The sequence below is a fragment of the Cervus canadensis genome, chromosome 26 (assembly GCF_019320065.1).
Source record: "Cervus canadensis isolate Bull #8, Minnesota chromosome 26, ASM1932006v1, whole genome shotgun sequence".
Classification (NCBI taxonomy): Eukaryota; Metazoa; Chordata; class Mammalia; order Artiodactyla; family Cervidae; genus Cervus; species Cervus canadensis.
In genome coordinates this window covers 21,543,627-21,562,794 of record NC_057411.1, presented here as the reverse complement: position 1 = coordinate 21,562,794, position 19,168 = coordinate 21,543,627, and the positions used below count along the sequence as shown (strand labels likewise).

The 19,168-nt window shown below is 36.4% G+C and overlaps 1 protein-coding gene across 1 annotated transcript in view; it reads right to left on the bottom strand.

The window, feature by feature from the left end:
- Window positions 1–14,163, bottom strand: part of LOC122428011 (UDP-glucuronosyltransferase 2B20-like) — a 14,510-nt gene extending 347 nt beyond the window's left edge. The window contains exons 1-4 of the mRNA XM_043447620.1: window positions 14,080–14,163; window positions 7,598–7,643; window positions 6,638–6,786; window positions 1,578–1,709 (exon numbers count right to left, since the gene is read on the bottom strand). Of these exons, the coding sequence (XP_043303555.1) occupies window positions 1,578–1,709; window positions 6,638–6,786; window positions 7,598–7,643; window positions 14,080–14,121 (369 nt within the window). The 5' untranslated portion in view covers window positions 14,122–14,163. The remainder of the gene's footprint in view (window positions 1–1,577; window positions 1,710–6,637; window positions 6,787–7,597; window positions 7,644–14,079) is intronic.
- Between the last annotated feature and the right edge of the window lie 5,005 nt (window positions 14,164–19,168).

The window sequence follows — 19,168 nt, the reverse complement described above, 5'->3', positions numbered from 1 at the left end:
AGTCACAAGCTGGAATCAGGATTGCTGGAAGAAATATTAACTACCTCAGATATGCAGATGATACCACTCTAATGGCAGAAAGTGAAGAGGAACTAAGAGACTCCTAATGTGGGTGAAAGAGGCGAGTGAAAAAGCTGTCTTAAAACCCAACATTCAAAACAATAACTCCATGGCATCTGGTCCCATCACTTCATGGCAAATATATGGTGAAAATGTGGGAGCTGTGACATATTTTATCTTCTTGGGCTCCAAAATCATTGTGGATCATGACTGCAGCCGTGAAATGAAAAGACACTTGCTTCTTGGAAGAAAAGCTAAGACAAATCTCGACAGAGTATTAAAAGCAGAGACATCAATCTGCCAAAAAAGGTCCATATAATCAAAGTTATTTTTTTTTCCAGTAATCATGTATGGATACGAGAGTTGGGCAGTAAAGAAGGGTAGGTAAGGTAAGATAATGTGTAGTTACTCAGTCGTGTCTGACTCTTTGGGACTCCACGGACTGTAGCTTACTAGGCTCCTGCATCCATGGGAGTTTCCAGGCAAGAGTACTGGAGTGGGTTCCCATTTCCTTCTCCAGAGGATCTTGCTGACCCAGGGGTAGAACCCAGGTCTTCCACATTGTAGGCATACGCTTTACTGTCTGAGCCACCAAGGAAGTCCTTAAAGAAGGTTAAGCACCAAAGAATTGATGCCTTTGAATTGTGGTGTTGGAGAAGATTCTTGAGAATACCTTGGACTACAAGGACATCAAACCAGTCAATCTTTAATGAACTCAATCTTGAATATTCATTGGAAGTACTGATGCTGAAGCTCCAATACTCTGGCCACCTGATAACTCATTGAAAGGGACCCTGATCTGGGGAAGGTTGAAGGCAAAAGGAGAAGGGCTGGCAGAGGATGACATGGTTAGATAGCATCACTAAATCAATGGACATGAATCTGAGCAAACCCTGGGTAATAATGAAGGACAGGGGAGCCTAGCATGCTATTGTCCATGGGATTGCAATGATTCAGATAACTTAATGACCGAACAACAACAGCATAATCTTTTAATAATAAGTTAATCAGTCCTGCGGAAGAAGTTTGTTCTTTTAAATTACAAATTATTAAGCACTACTTCCAAATACAATGAACAGTGTAATTGTTTGACTTGAATCAATATCGCATGACTACACTTATTGTTAAAATTTAACTCCCGAGAGCATCTGTATGTGTGTTTTGTCCTCAGGAGTCCTTCAAGGAAAAGGAACAGGTGAAAAAGCAGAATTTACTGGTTAATCTTCCTGCCCATGCTATTTTTATCTTAATAACACCAAAATTCACTCTGTGTCTTTTAAATATCATTCTTTTGATTACTATGTTGAATAATTAAAATTATCATGGATCAAAGGCACTCCCTGTACTGCAGTAGCACCTGCCCTGTATATTTTGGTTTATATATATATGTATAGATATGAGATAAATTGCTGCTATCATATTATTTACCTTTCTGATAGTAAATGTCTAAAATCAGATTTTTACAGAGTTTAACAGACTCGTTAAATAGTTGTCCATGATTAAGTTATTGTATCTACCTTTTGTGGAATTTGAGCAAGGGCTGATGCAATCACCTTGGCTCTGTCTTCTGACATGTTACTGACCATTGACCCCAAAGAAAACACCACAATACCGTTTTCTCCAGAGCTCTGCACAAACTCTTCCATTTCCTGTGAAAAAAGAATTTGCTCCATCACAAAAGAGCAGCAGCATAGCATACATTATTGAAGGAATTGCTACAAGCAACTAAAGAGAGAAAATCAGAAATTGTCTTGAGATATTAGAGTAGTCATTTCTTACAATAATATTGTGGTAAGATACACATGGCATAAAATTTGCTTTCTTAATTGTTCCTAAGTGTATAATATAGTAGTGTTAAGTATACTCATATTGTGCAACCATCTCCAGAACTTTTTCATCGGACGAAACTGAAAGTCTATGATGATTAAGAAACTCTACTTTCCTCTTTCTCCACCCTTTGGCAAGTTTCATTCTACTCTGTTTCTGCAAAGGAGTTTAGTCTGGATACTTTGTATAAGTTGAATTGTACAGTATTTGTCTTTTTCTGACTAGTTATTTTCCCTTAATGTAAGGTTCATTCATGTGGTTACACATGTCAGAATTTCTTACAGTATTTGTCCTTCTGTGTCTTGTCAAAAAGATAAACAAAATTGAAAACCTTTAGTTAGACTAATCAAGAAAAAAAAGTGACTCAAATAAATAAGATTAGAAATGAAATGGAGACATTACAACTGATACTGAAAAAATGCATAGGATCCTGAGACTACCATGAATAATTACAAGCTAAGAAATTATTAATACATATATGAGAAGAATGGAACACTTCTTAAAAACAAAACCTACCAAAACTTAATCAGGAAGAAGTAGAAAATCTGAACAGTCCTAACAAGTAACGAATTTGAATTGGTAATCAATAACCGATCAACACACAAAAGCCCAGGACCTGATGGCTTCACTGACATATTCTAAGAAGTATCATAGAAAAATTAATGCCAGTTTTTCAAAAAAATATTTAAAAATTAAAGAGAAGGGTAGGAACATTTCCAAACTCATCCTACAAGATCATCATCATGATCATGGTACCGAATAGATAAGGGCATTACAAGAAGATAAAACTAAAGTCAATATCCAGTTCGAGTATTGATGCAAAAATTCTCAACAAAAAATCAACAAGCCAAATTCAAGAATACAGTAAAAGAATTATATACTAAGACCAAGTGAGATTTATCTCTGGGATGCAAGGATAAATAGAATGAACTATAAAATAACTTGATTATCTCAATAGATGTCCAAAATACATTTGACAAGGTATGACATACTTTCATGATGAAACCCTCAACATATAGGGTATAGAAGGAAAATACCTCAATGTAATAAAGAACATATATGAGAAACCCAAAGCTAACGTTATACTCAATAGTGAACACTTGAAAGCTTTTGCTCTAATCAGAAACAAAATAAGGATGCCTACTCCCACACTGATTCAATATAGTAGTAGAAGCTCTAGTTGAGCAACTAGGTGAGACAAAGAATTAAAAGACATCCTAAATAGAAAGGATGAAGTAAAATTTTTATTTTTTATAGAAGACCTGACTTTTTTTGTACAGAGAATCTCACAGATTCAACAACAACAACAACAACAAAATCCCTGAACTAGTTAACAAATTCAGTAAAGTTGCAAGATATAAAATCACTATATAGAATTCAGTTCCATTTCTGTGTACTAATAATGAAACATCTGAAAAAAAAAACTATCCCATTCACAATAGCATTAAAAGCAAGAAATTAACTAAAATAAATTTAATCAGTGAAGCAAAATATCTGTATAGTGATAAATATAAGAATTTGTAAGAATTAGAAGAAAACACAAATAGATGGAAGTCATCATGTAACATGGACCAGAAGACTAATACTATTAAAATATTGACATTACCAAAAGCCAAAAGACTCACACTTTCAAATTTCATATTTACCACAACGTTGCAATATTTCAAATAATAGTGTACTGGCCCCCAAATAGACACAGAGATCATGGAACAGCATACAGGGTTCAACTAATATTCAATAAAGGAGCAAGGGAGACAAGAATATCCATTGTGGAAATATTAGTCACTTCTTTCTTTTCTGAGGAAACTGGATAAATATATGAAAAAACAAAAAACGAGACCTCTATCTTATACCATCACCAAAACAACTCAAAATGAATCAATTACTTAAACACAAGACCAGATACCATAACATCTGTAAAAGAAAGTTTAATGATGATACTCCTAGGCACTGGTCTTGAAAATGATTTTTTTTTTATATGACATCAAGACCACAATAAAAGAAAAAATCATGAGTGGGACTACACTACATCAAGCTTAAAAGCTTCTGCACAGCAAAAGATCTACAAGATGAAAATGGGATCTACAGAATGGAAGAAAAGTTTTATAACCACATATTGAATGAGGGGTTAAGATCCAGAATATATACACAACTCATACAACAAAATTCAGTTAAAGAATGGGCAGATGAACAAGATAGACACTTGACAAAGAAGATTTCTACATGATCACCGGGTATAGGGAAAGATACTCAACATCAGTAATCATCAGGGAAAAGTATTTCAAAATTACAATCAGATATTACCTCACCTCTATTAAAAGTCTATAACCAAGAAGAGAAAATTGTTGTGAGAATGTGGAGAAAAGTGAATGCTTGTACACTCTCAGTGGGAATGTAAGTTGGTTTAGCCCTCAAGGAACATAAATTGAAGGTTTCTAAAACAATTAATGATACATCTATTGCATGATCTGGCAATTGTACTTCCGGGTATATAGTCAAAGGAAATAAGAACAGGATAGTGAAGAGGTATATGTGCTCCCATGTTGACTACAGCATTATTCACAATTAGCTAAGGGAAAAACCTTAAGTTCCCATCTATGGATGAATTAATTAAAGATGTTTCATAGATACACACCGACATACACACAGACAGACATGCTCAGAATGGAATGTTATTCACCCACAAGAAAGAAAGAAATCCTGCTATTTTTGACTACATGGGTGGACCTTGAAGACATTATGCTAAAATTTGTGTTTTCATTTTAATCTCTACTCTATTCCTATAATCAAGTATACACTATGATATATATCCTGAAAATTGTAAATCTAGCTTATGCTTTTTTAACCTTCAAGAAAACTGTGATCTTATTATATTTGGGTTTTTTTCAAGTGAATATTTTATTATATATGATTTAGTATAATTTAGCATTGTTTGAGCTTTCCTAGTGGCTCAGTTGGTAAAGAATCTGCCTGGAGTGCAGGAAACCAGGATTTGATCCCTGGGTCGGGAAGATCCCCTGGAGAAAGGAATGGCTACTCACTCCAGTATTCTTGTTGGAGAATCCCGTGGACAGAGGAGCCTGGAGGACTACAGTCTATAGTGTCACAAAAAGCCAGACATGACTGAAGTGACTTAGCAGCAGCAGCATTTAATGTCAACTTTTTTAATGTTAGGAATTTTTAAGGTTTTGGCGATCAGATGAAGAAGATGAAATACTAAAGTATTTTTGTAAGTTTTAAGGCTTTTCACCAGTGCACTAGCTAAAATAAATGTCTTTTCCCAACAATATAGATGACTGTATATATAAATGTATATATATATATATATATATACAGAGATTTATTTAAATTTATTTAAAGTAAATCATTCTGATTCATGTCAATATATGGCAAAACCCACTACAGTAATGTAAAGTAATTATCCTCCAATTAAAATAAATTAATTAAATTAAAATAAAGAAAAAATGAGTTAATTTAATATCTCTGTGAACACTGTACTCTAGTTTTCACTCATTATTGTCTATATCTGTCAAGAATCTGCTAAATGGTCTCTTCCTACTGTTAACCATTTACAATCCAACCCAGTGACTACATCTTGCTTTTTATTTTTACATAATATATGACTATCTCTTTCTCAGGGCTTTCATCATAGCTCAGTTGGTAAAGAATCTGCCTGCAATGCAGGAGATCTGGGCTCGATTCTTGGGTTGGGAAGATCCTCTGGAGAAGGAAATGGCAACCTGCTCCAGTATTCACACTTGGAGAATCCCATGGAGAGAGGAGCCTGGAAGCCTACAGTCCATGGAATTCAAAGAGTCAGACAAGATAGAGATTAAATCACCACCACCACCATCTCTTTCTTTCTTAATCCTTTCAATATTCTTCCCAATGCCCCTACTAGATGTTTCAAATCTTTATAATTATCTGTTTCCAACTTACCTCATCTGCACCATCTTCTTCTTAATTTAGCTTTTTCCTATCTAGACTAAACTTGGACTTTTTGGCAACTGTCATAACTACTCCACCTACCTTTCTTTTATATCTTCTTCCAACTGAGCTATGAGGGAAGCCCATATCTTCTTTCAACCCTGCCCTATTCCTTCTGTTTATTCCTGAGCATCCTTTAGATATCATAGTCATCTGTGACTCAGAGATCCTTTCCATGATTCATGCTGAATATTTCTTTAACACTCTGAGCTTTCCATATTATAACATTTTTTACAACTTGATTGTGTTCTGTCATTCCAGGTGGACCGTCAGGTGGTAGAAACTGTGCCTACACTATTTGCCTATATTAGCCCTCGCTTCTGGAATATGCTATATACAAAATTATCCTATAATAATTATAGTACAATTATAATGTAACATATTATAGTGAGATGAGATGGTTGGATGGCATCACCAGATGATAATATAACTATTATTTTATTTATATAAAATATATATTTTATATAAAATATAAATATAAATGTCCTTTAATGAATGATGCTTGTCTATGTGTTGAATAATGAAATTCTAATGTAATTGACATATTATCAAAGTGTCCCATGTATTCTAGTTTATTCTGTAATGATAATGAAATTCAGATAGTTGTGTTGATATAGAAATACATCACTTTCTAGGTGGAAGTTCACTTTATCCAGGTTTCCACATCTGACTACCTGTAATCAAACATTCCAAAGAAAGAATACAGAATGATTCCTATTGAAAACACAACATTCACAAAGAGCAACAAGGAGGAGTAGGTGACCTTGGGCAGGGGCTTGGCAGGCTTGCAGTGGAGGCCTCCAACAAATTCAACATTTGGGAGTAGTGGACGAGGAAATGATAAGTCCCAGTAGGTTCGAATGAGCCACAGTTCAGCTTTCCCCATTGTCTCTGATAAGGTAGTAGGTCTTCCTGAAAATAGAAAGAAAACCAACAAATGTTTGATCAAATGAGACTATTGTCATGTGTATGCATTAGATAATTTTTGTAAAACAACTTGGGATGTTGAGGCCAAAGATGTTTTAATGTGTCTGTTGTTTGATAAATATATAACATAGCATAGTCTAGGATAATAAAGTAAATCCAGAACACATCTGTTTCTACACAAGTAGAAACAATTTCTAAAAGCTAACTGGATATTTGTACTACAAATATGTGTATAACTCTCAATGTACATGTCTTCATTTATCAAGACAGTTTACGAGATTCCTAATGATTTTAAGTTAAAAAAAGAAATTTTGTAATTTGGATAGTCACTTGCAGAAGTCCTAGGTACTTCAATTTGTGGTAAATGACTTCCTGCTATCCAATACTAGTAATGGGCTTTACCCTACCCTACAATTGAAGTGTTTGCATAATATTGGTTAGATTGAGGGTCATTTTATATTTTTATTTCACTGTTTCACTTATTTGAGATAAATTTTGTGAATTTATATTTATACAAACTCAACTTCCAAGGCACTAGGAAAAATAGGACTTAATGAAACCAACTAAAAACATGACTTACCTAGTTGTTTGGTTGCTAAGTTACCACTGACTCTTTTCAACACCATGGGATATAGCCCAACAGGCTTCTCTGTCTGTGGGATTTCCCAGGCAAAAACACTGGAATTGTATGCCATTTCCTTTTCCAAGGGATCTTCCTGACCAAAGGATCGAACTGGTGTCTCCTGCATTGGCAGGTAGATTCTTTACCACTGAGCTATCAGGAAGCCCAACTTACCTAGTGCTTCACTGTAAAACTGATTCCACTTCTTCTCATTGTGTGTCTGGAAGAAAAAGTCAAAATAAAGTGTATATAACATATTTTTGATCCTCTCCATGAATGTCATGTGATCACTTAATTCTGAAAACATAACAGGTACATAAGATGGTGGGAATGGAAGTCTTCTGCTATTCTTCTCAATTATATGGCCAGGTGAGGTGTAATGACTGTACACGAATGGTATTTTAAGTAATTCAGCCAGCAGTTCACCACAGGGTCCAACGGCATCTGCAATAAGGATATCAAACCTTGATTCCTCTAGTTTTGTCATTAATTTCTTGTTGGAAACAGCGTCTTTACACATAGTTATAGCAGTATCAAAAAATCCCCAAAATAAACTTTTCACTGTTGAAAAATAGGACCAAAAGGAATCTTTCGCCACATTCATCCATTTCTCAAGAAGACGTTCTATAAAATTCTCATAATCACTTTTTGTGAAAGATACAGGGAAAGTCTCAAAGTTCATAGTCGATGGTTTGCTGGAATTAGTAATAGTGGAAGCTGAAGATATCAGAACAGTCACTTCATGACCCCTTGTGACAAGTTCATCCAGAATTGTCTTTATGTTCAGCCAGTGACTAAATTCCACTGGCCACACCAGCACCCTTCCACAACTCCCAACGCTAAAGTAGCAAGTCAGCTGTAGCAGCAGCAGAAGTGAGAGCCTTTTCATAGACATCTTGCTCATATGTAGTACTTTTTAAATAATTACTGTGAACTTTTGCTATTGCTCAGGCTTATATCCAGAAGAAATCAACCAGAAGTTAAATTATAACCCCTATTCCGTAAAAAAGTAGATTACATGAATAGTCAGCAGATGTGGAAATCCAATGAGAAGGCAAAGTGCAGAACATTTCGAGATGATACAGTGTGTTTAGTATTGATTTGTCAGTGCTGTCACCCATCTTGTACACACACATCAATTATATTTTGTGAGAAAGACGACTAGTGTAAAATAGCAAGCGAGAGACTCTTGTGTCACAGCAGTTGCTGTGACACAGAATTAGAGATAAGGTGACATCAACAAGATGGAGGGTTATGAGGTCACAACAATTGTGTCCCTCAGAGAAACAGCAAAAACAGTAAATGACCAACTGCAAACCAATGTAAATTATTTTGGGAAAGTTCTGGACTAAAATGAAAAAGCAGCAGAAATCCTGCAGTCTGCAAAGACTGAGGGTGTGTGTTCTGATTTTTTGAGTGTAATGCATCAATACTAAAGATATCAATGAAATTTGACTGGTCAATTGTATTATTTATGATCACTATTGCCATATAGATTTTTTTTGTCTGAACGATCTGCCTACTGATGACAGTGAGGAGTTAAAGCAGAAGGAGACAATAGAGGATGAAATGGTTGGGTAGCATCACTGACTCAATGGAAATGAGCTTGAGCAAACTCTGGGAGATGGTGAAGGACAGGGAAGCCTGGTGTGCTGTGGTCCATCAGGCGATGTTATCAGGTTGATCAGCAAATACCGGAAAGCCCACCATAGGAACCTCATGGTAGATGGCCTCATAAGTGCCGTTGGTTCCACCGTGAGTTATAAAGCCTTTGGTTTTTGGATGACCTAGCATTGAGTGACTTTCAGTAAAATTGTTAATTATAATTCAGAATAAAATGAGAAATGGCCATTATAAAGCACTCTAAAAAGCAGTGTATTTTAAAGATAACAGATGGTTACATACAGGAAACTGCATTTAAAGTGCTTTCAGACTCACAGCCAGAAAGTCCTGTCTGAGGAGAGATAAGTGAAGACTTCATGAAAGAAGTGCTTTGTCACTTGAACTTCACAAGTGAATTCAAGATTTGTAGATGAACTTCTTAAAGAACTCTCTGCATAAAGAAACCACATATGCATAAAAGGGGGCATTCAGAAATATACTCTATAAAGATTAAGGAAGTCATTTAATCTGATAAGAATGGTGTCAAGGTCACAGGAAGGGTAATGGTAGTGGCAGTGGAACCAAAGAAAGGAGAATCTTCATTTTATTAAGAAATATGCTACCAGTTCATGAAAATGATTGTGGATTTTTTTTTTTTTTTTTGTAGAAAATGGAGAGTCACTGGTAATAAATAAGAAGCTGTTATTTATCAATAGCATTTAAAATACTCCTACACAGGAGAACCAATAGGTGTAAGGAAAGAATTCAGAGGTAGAACAATAACGCATTAAGCTATTCACTGTCAGAAGCAAATACAGGCAAAATGAAGATATTTTAATTCTGGGCATAAGGGACATGACCAGGTAGAATACAGTGCCAACTATGATATATTTTCCTTCTCCCCTCTATTGTTGGGAGTAAAAACACAGAAGTAAAGTTTTCTTTCTGAATATTTTAATAATAAACACTTGATAAGTTTGTTTCTTATTGAAGTACTATCATTCTGCTCAGCTGTTAATCATGTTTTAGGATTTATTCTGCCAATATTTACCAAGAAGTTCATTCTGGGTTATACAGACGAGTGTTGGGTCCTAAAGTGTCTGTTTTTTTTGCCATCATATCTCCATAGAACCTGTTAGGGTAAGAAAAATACCTTATACTTGAGTTTAAAGTTATAGCATTAGAACTCAAGAGGTTGAAAGATAACTAATTAAATGTCTTTCGTATGGCTTGTAAGCAAAAAAGGATGCGTGATCTTAAGCAAGGATAACTACTAACGCACTGACATCAAGAGGAATACTTACATTTTACATACTTATTACTATATTCAATCATCTATGGAATATAATCATGACTATTCACACATGATCGCATAGACAAATGATGTTTTCATTGTCAAATTCAGATATTTTAAACGTTATTACATGGTCTTTATTCTAAAGCAAAATGACATTGGGAAATTTCTAATAACTGACATACTTTATTTCTTTATTTTATTTTTTCTAATTTCCTTAACTTTTATACCCCTTCAATCCTCAACCCTCAGACGTTTGAAGATGTCATTGACAAAAATTCAGAATTCACAAGTTTTACAAAATTTAAGTTTATTATCTATTTTATAATTTTATTTTTTATACTAGTCCTAAATTTCAAAATTGATATTTACTGGCTTCTGTTATAGAAGAGAGTTATACATCCACTCATTAATATATATTTTGATATACATCTTTTACATCTTTTGATATACAAGATAAATACATGTGTAATCAGCCACGGTTTCCAAATTGGGAAAGGAGTACATCAAGGCTGTATATTGTCAGCCTGCTTATTTAACATATATGCAGAGTTATTGCCAGGATAAATATCAGTTACCTCAGATATGCAGATGACACCTCCCTTATGGCAGAAAGTGAGGAAGAACTCAAGAGCTTCTTGAAGAAAGTGAAAGAGATGAGTGAAAAAACTTGGCTTAAAACTCAACATTCAGAAAACTAAAATCATGGCATCCAGTCCCATCACTTCATGACAATTCGATGGGGAAACAGTGGAAACAGGGAGAGACGTTACATTTTTGGGCTCCAAAATCACTGCAGATGGTGATAACAGCCATGAAATTAAAAGACATTTGCTCCTTGAAAGAAAAACTATGACCAACTTAGACAGCATATCAAAAAGCAGGGACATGGTATATACCGCGTTCATGGATTGGAAGAATCAATGTTGTGAAAATGAGTATATTACCTAAAGCAATCTATAGATTCAATGCAATCCCTATCAAGCTACCAACGTTATTCTTCGCAGAACTAGAATAAATAATTTCACAATTTGTATGGAAACACAAAAAACCTTGAATAGCCAAAGCAATCTTGAGAAAGCAGAATGGAACTGGAGGAATCAACCTGCCTGACTTCAGGCTCTACTACAAAGCCACAGTCATCAAGAAAGTATGGTACTGGCACAAAGACAGAAATATAAATCAATGGAACAGAATAGAAAGCCCAGAGATAAATCCACGTACTGATGGACACCTTATCTTCTACAAAGGACGCAAGAATATACAAAGAAGAAAAGACAACCTCTTTAACAAGTGGTGCTGGGAAAACTGGTCAACCACTTGTAAAAGAATGAAACTAGAACACTTTCTAACACGATGCACAAAAATAAACTCAAAATGGATTAAAGATCTAAATGTAAGACCAGAAACTATAAAACTCCTAGAGGAGAACATAGGCAAAACACTCTCCAACATAAATCACAACAGGATCCTCTATGACTCACCTCCCAGAATATTGGAAATAAAAGCAAAAATAAACAATTGGGACTTAGCTAAACTTGAAAGCTTTTGCATAGCAAAGGAAAGTATAAACAAAGTCAAAAGACAGCCTTCAGAATGGGAAAAAATAATAGCAAATGAAGCAACAGACAAAGAATTAATCTCAAAAATATACAAGCAACTCTTGCAGTGCAATTCTGGAAAAATAAACGATCCAATCAAAAAATGGGCCAAAGAACTAAACAGACATTTCTCCAAAGAAGACTTACATATGGCTAACAAACACTTGAATAGATGCTCAACATCACTCATTATTAGAGAAATGCAAATTAAAACCACAGTGAGGTACCATCTCACTCTAGTCAGAATAGCTGCTATTCAAAAGTCTACAACAGTAAATGCTGGAGAGGGTGTGGAGAAAAGGGAAGCCTCTTACACTGTTGGTGGGAATGTAAACTAGTACAGCCACTATGGAGAACAGTGTGGAGATTCCTTAAAGAAACTGGAAGTAGGACTGCCATATGACCCAGCAATCCCACCCCTGGGCATACACACCGAGGAAACCAGAACCAAAAGAGACACGTGTACCCCCAATGTTCATAACAGCACTGTTTATAATAGCCAGGACATGGAAGCAACCTAGATGCCCATTAATGGACGACTGGATAAGAAAGTTGTGGTATATATACAAAACGGAATATTCCTCAGCCATTAAAAAGGATACATTTGAATCAGTTCTAATGAGCTGGATGAAACTGGAGCCCATTCTACAGAGTGGAGTAAATCAGAAAGGAAAACACCAAAACAGTATACTAACATATACATATGGAATTTAGAAAGATGGTAATGGGAACCCTATATGCAAGACAGAAAAAGAGACACAGATATATAGAACAGACTTTTGGGACTCTGTGGGAGAAGGCGAGGGTTGGATGATCTGAGAGAATAGCATTGAAACATGTATATTATCAATTGTGAAACAGATCACCAGTCCAGGTTTGATGCATGAACAAGTGCTCAGGGCTGGTACACTAGGATGACCCAGAGGGATGGGATGGGGAGGGAGGTGGGAGGGGGATTCAGGATGGGGAACACATGTATATCCATGGCTGATTCATATCAATGTACGGCAAAAACCTCTACAATATTGTAAAGTAATTAGCTTCCAACTAATATAAATAAATGAAAAAGAAATAAAATAAAAAGCAGGGACATTACTTTGCTGACAAAAGTCCATTTAGTCAAAGCTATGGTTTTTCCAGTAGTCATGTATAGATGTGAGAGTTGAACTATAAAGAAAGCTGAACACCAAAGAATTGATGCTTTTGAACTGTGGTGTTGGAGAAGACTCTTGAGAGTCCCTTGGACTGCAAGGAGATCAAACCAGTCAATCCTAAAGGAAATCAGTCCTGAATATTCATTGGAAGGACTGATGTTGAAGCTGAAACTCCAATACTTTGGCCACCTGATGTGAAGAACTGGCTCATTGGAAAAGACCCTTATGCTGTTGATGCAATGATTGAAGGCAGGAAGAGAAGGGGACAGCAGAAGATGAGATGGCTAGATGGCATCACTGACTTGATGGACATGAGTTTGAGCAAGCTCTGGGAGTTGATGATGGAGAAGGACGCCTGGCCTGCTGCAGTCCATGGAGTCACAAAGAGTGAGATATGACTGAGTGACAGAACTGAAATGAACTGAACTGAATCAGCCACTTAAAAGAAATCAATCTTATTTATAATTTATTAGTAATAAGTTAATTAAGGCTACTTGAAAAGTATAGCTTCTTAGATTAAAAATTGCAAAACATTACTTACAAGAAAAAAACAATTAGTAATTTTTGATATGAATCAATAGTGTTTCAACTTTCTTAGTTTGGAAATAGTTTAAATTTAAAAGGAAGACTTTTTTTTTTTTTGTAATTTATAAGTGTCAATAAGGCTGTTGAAAAAGTTCCACCTTTGTGATAATAAAATTGATTGAGCTGACCATGAACTTACTAACAATGAACTACGAAGGAGTGACAGTGGCAATCATGTAGTTCCTATACCCAGTACAAAAGTAAGGTATGGATTTTGGAATTCCCAATCAATTCTCATACATTGGATTATAATTTATAGTGTTTAACCTCTATTTGCTCTGGGAGTGTAAGGTAATTCTATCAGCAAAGAAACAACATAGGTTATTAGGAGAAGATTACAATATCAGATAGCAAATTATAAAAGTGTTTCAAAATATCCAAAGACTCCAGGGGAATTTTATGTATTAGAAAATAAGGTACCAATCTATTTGATGGAGAAAGAGGCTGCTGAATCTTTTCCATGCCAGTTTCCTTATGCTTGATTCCTTCTTACAGTCCCTCTCCCTCCTCAAGCAGGAGGAGCAATGTGACAGGTTAGAAGCAGAGTACATTAAAGGCCAGACCTTACAATGCACAGGGTTTACTTAAGGGCAGGATCCCATCTTCACTTCGATCTTCCTGATTCAGACTTTGGCAGGACCAAGTCACCAGGGAGGCTGATGTTTCTCTTTCTCTAAGTCACTGTGTCTGGATGGGATCTGGAGGTCTCCTGGGGAGCCCTGACCATCCTTTCTCTGAAGAGCACCCTGCAAAGCACACTGATAGGGCTACTTTAAAATTTAGGGGAAATGAAAGGGGCCAGGATTATCTAGCAAGCACAATCTGCATGATGCATTCCAGACTTTTATCACTATTGCATAATGTCCTTGTGCTACTGCACTTGCTGTTAAAATTTAACTCTTGAGAATATTTGTATGTTTACTGTGTCCTCAAGAGTCCTTCAATGAGAAGGAACAAATGACAAAGCAGAATTTGATGGTTTATCTTCCTGCCCACAATCCCATTATAATATCAAAATTCATACTGTTTCTCTTAAATATTTTCCATTTTGATAATGTTAATCCAAAGTATTGTTAATAAAAGATACTCTAAACTACTGTAGCACTTGCCATATATATTTTGGTTTTTATAAATATTTGAGATAAGCTGTATATTGCCACTAGCTTATTTAGCTTATATGCAGAGTACATCAGGAGAAACGCTGGGCTGGAAGAAGCAGAAGCTGGAATCAAGATTCCCAGGAGAAATGTCAGTAACCTCAGATATGCAGATGACACCACCATTATGGAAGAAAGTGAAGAGGAACTAAAAAGCCCTCTGATGAAAGTGAAAGAGGAGAGTGAAAAATTTGGCTTTAAGCTCAACATTCAGAAGACTAAAATCATGGCATCTGGTCCCATCACTTCATGGCAGATAGATGGGGAAACAGTGGAAACAGTGGCTGACTTTATTTTGGGGGGCTCCAAAATCACTGCAGATGGTGGTTGCAGCCATGAAATTAAAAGCTGCTTTCTCCTTGCAAGGAAATTTATGACCAACCTAGACAGAATATTAAAAAGCAGAGATGTTACTTTACCAACAAAGTCCATCTAGTCAAGCCTAAGGTTTTTCCAGTGGTTATGTATGTATGTGAGAGTTGGGATGTGAAGAAAGCTGAGTGCTGAATAATCGAGGCTTTTGAACTGTGGTGTTGGAGAAGACTCTTGAGAGTTCCTTGGACTGCAAGGAGATTCAACCAGTCCATCCTAAAGGAGACCAGTCCTGGGTATTCATTGATAGGACAGATGCTGAGGCTGAAACTCCAGTACTTTGGGCACCTCATGAGAAGAGTTGACTCATTGGAAAAGACCCTGATGCTGAGAGGGATTCGGGGCAGGAGGAGAAGGGAACAACAGAGGATGAGATGGCTGAGTGGCATCACCTACTCGATGGACATGAGCTTGGGTGAAGTCCGGGAGTTGGTGATTGATAGGGAGGCCTGGCGTGCTGCGATTCATGGGGTTGCAAAGAGTCGGACACGACTGAGCGACTGAACTGAACTGAGATAAGTTGGAGCTATCATAGTAGTTTACCTTTCTTGCAGAAATTGTAATCACACCTTTTATATTATTTAAGTGATTCATTAAATATTTTTCCACTATTAAATTACTTTACTTACCTTTTGTGAAATCTGGGCATGTTTGCTTCCTGTTGAAGTACTATCACTCTGCTCAGCTGTTAATCATGTTTTTAGCATTTGTTTTGCCAATATTTGCCAAGAAGGTAATTCTGGGGGTTCAGTGATACAGACGAGTGTTGGCTCCTAAGGTGTCTAGTTTTTTTGCCATCGTATCTCCATAGAGCCTGTTAGGGTACCACAAATACCTTACTCAATGAGTTTAAAGTTATAGCATTAGAATTCAAAAGAGATTAAAAAATAACGAGTTAAATGTCTTCCACATGGCATGTAAGGAAGAAAGGATTAATGATCTTAAGCAATGATAACTACTAATGCATTGACATTAGTAGGAATACCTACATTTTACATACTTATTACTATATTCAATCAGCTATGGAGTATAATCATGACCATTCACACATAATGGCATAGACAAATGATGGTTTATTGCCAAATTCAGATATTTTAAAAAGTTTCTAGATGGTCTTTATTCCAAAGCAAAAAGACAGTGGGAAATTTCTAATAACTGACATACTTTATTTTTTTCTAATTTTTTAAAATTATACATCCCTTAAATCTTCAGCCCTCAGAGTTTTGTACACGTCACTGACAAAAATTCAGAATTCACAAGTTTTACAAAGCTTACGTTGATTATATATTTTACAATTTTATATTTTATACTAGTCCTCATTTTCAAAATTGACATTTACTGGCTTATGTTATAGAAGAGAGCTATATATATCCACTCATTAATATATATATTTTGATATGCATGTTTTACATCTTTTGATATACAAGGAAAATACATGTGTAATCAGCCACTGTTTCCAAATCAGGAAAGGAGTACGGCAAGGCTGTATATTGTCACCCTGCTTGTTTAACTTATATGCAGAGTACATCATGCAAAATGTCAGGCTGAATGAAGCACAAGCTGGAATCAAGATTGCCAGGAGAATATCAACAACCTCAAATATGCAGATGACACCTCCCTTATGACAGAAAGTGAAGAAGAACCAAAAAGCCTCTTGATGAGTGAAAGAGGTCAGTGAAAATTTGGCTTAAAACTCGACACTCAGAAAACTAAGATCATGTCATCCGGTTCCATCACTTCATGGCAAATAGATGGGGAAACAATGGAAACAAGGAGAGACTTTACTTCTTTGGTCTCCAAAATCACTGCAGATGGTGACTGCAGCCATGAAATTAAAAGACACTTGCTCCTTGAGAGAAAAGCTATGACCAACCTAGACAGCATATTAAAAAGCAGAGATGTTACTCTGCCAACAAAGGTCTATCTAGTCAAAGCTATTGTTTTTAGGAGTCATGATTGGATGTGAGAGTTGGACTGTAAGAAAGCTGAACACCAAAGAATTGATGCTTTTGAACTGTGGTGTTGGAGAAGAATCTTGAGAGTCCCTTGGACTGCAAGGAGATTCAACCAGTCCATCCTAAAGGAGATCAGTCCTCGGTGTTCATTGGAAGGACTGAAGTTGAAGCCGAAACTCCAATACTTTGGCCACCTGATGTGAAGAACTGATTCATTGGAAAAGAACCTCATGCTAGAAACGATTGAAGACAGAAGAAGGGGATGGCAGAGGATGAGATGGTTAGATGGCCTCACCGACTTGATGGACATGAATTTGAGCAAGCTCCAGGAGTTGGTGATGGAGAAGGAGCCTGGCATGCTGCAGTCATGGGGTCGCAAAGAGTCAGACATGACTGAGCGACTGAACTGAACTGAACTGAATCAGCCACTTAAGAGAAATAAATTTTATATATAACTTATTAGTAATAAATTAATAAAGGCTACCTGAAAAGTATGAGCTTCCCTGGTGGCTCAGAGGTTAAAGCGTTTGCCTCCAATGTGGGAGACCTGGGCTCGATCCCTGGGTTGGGAAGATCCCCTGGAGAAGGAAATGGTAACCCACTCCAGTATTCTTGCCTGGAGAATCCCATGGACAGAGGAGCCTGGTAGGCTACAGTCCACGGTGTTGCAAAGAGTCAGACATGACTGAGCGACTTCACTTCAATTCACTTCACCTGAAAAGTATAGCTTCTTAGATTACAAATTGTAAAGCATTACCTACAAGAAAAAAATAATTAGTAATTTTTGATATGAATCAATAGTGTTTCAACTTTCCTGGTTTGGATATAGTTCACATTTATAAAGGAAGACTTTTTTTTTTTTTGTAATTTATAAGTGTCAATAAGGCTGTTGAAAAAGTTCCACCTTTGTGATAATAAAATTGATTGAGCTGACCATGAACTTACTAACAATGAACTACGAAGGAGTGACAGTGGCAATCATGTAGTTCCTATACCCAGTACAAAAGTAAGGTATGGATTTTGGAATTCCCAATCAATTCTCATACATTGGATTATAATTTACAGTGTTTAACCTCTATTTGCTCTGGGAGTGTAAGGTAATTCTATCAGCAAAGAAACAACATAGGTTATTAGGAGAAGATTACAATATCAGATAGCAAATTATAAAAGTGTTTCAAAATATCCAAAGACTCCAGGGGAATTTTATGTATTAGAAAATAAGGTACCAATCTATTTGATGGAGAAAGAGGCTGCTGAATCTTTTCCATGCCAGTTTCCTTATGCTTGATTCCTTCTTACAGTCCCTCTCCCTCCTCAAGCAGGAGGAGCAATGTGACAGGTTAGAAGCAGAGTACATTAAAGGCCAGACCTTACAATGCACAGGGTTTACTTAAGGGCAGGATCCCATCTTCACTTCGATCTTCCTGATTCAGACTTTGGCAGGACCAAGTCACCAGGGAGGCTGATGTTTCTCTTTCTCTAAGTCACTGTGTCTGGATGGGATCTGGAGGTCTCCTGGGGAGCCCTGACCATCCTTTCTCTGAAGAGCACCCTGCAAAGCACACTGATAGGGCTACTTTAAAATTTAGGGGAAATGAAAGGGGCCAGGATTATCTAGCAAGCACAATCTGCATGATGCATTCCAGACTTTTATCACTATTGCATAATGTCCTTGTGCTACTGCACTTGCTGTTAAAATTTAACTCCTGAGAATATTTGTATGTTTACTGTGTCCTCAAGAGTTCTTCAATGAGAAGGAACAAATGACAAAGCAGAATTTGATGGTTTATCTTCCTGCCCACAATCCCATTATAATATGAAAATTCATACTGTTTCTCTTAAATATTTTCCATTTTGATAATGTTAATCCAAAGTATTGTTAGTAAAAGATACTCTAAACTACTGTCAGTCAGTCCGTGTTGCGGTCCAGTTCAGTTCAGTTCGGTTCAGTCTCTCAGTCGTGTCTCTCTCAGTCTCTCAGTCATTGGAACCCCATGAATTGCAGCTCGCCAGTTGGTCCGTCAC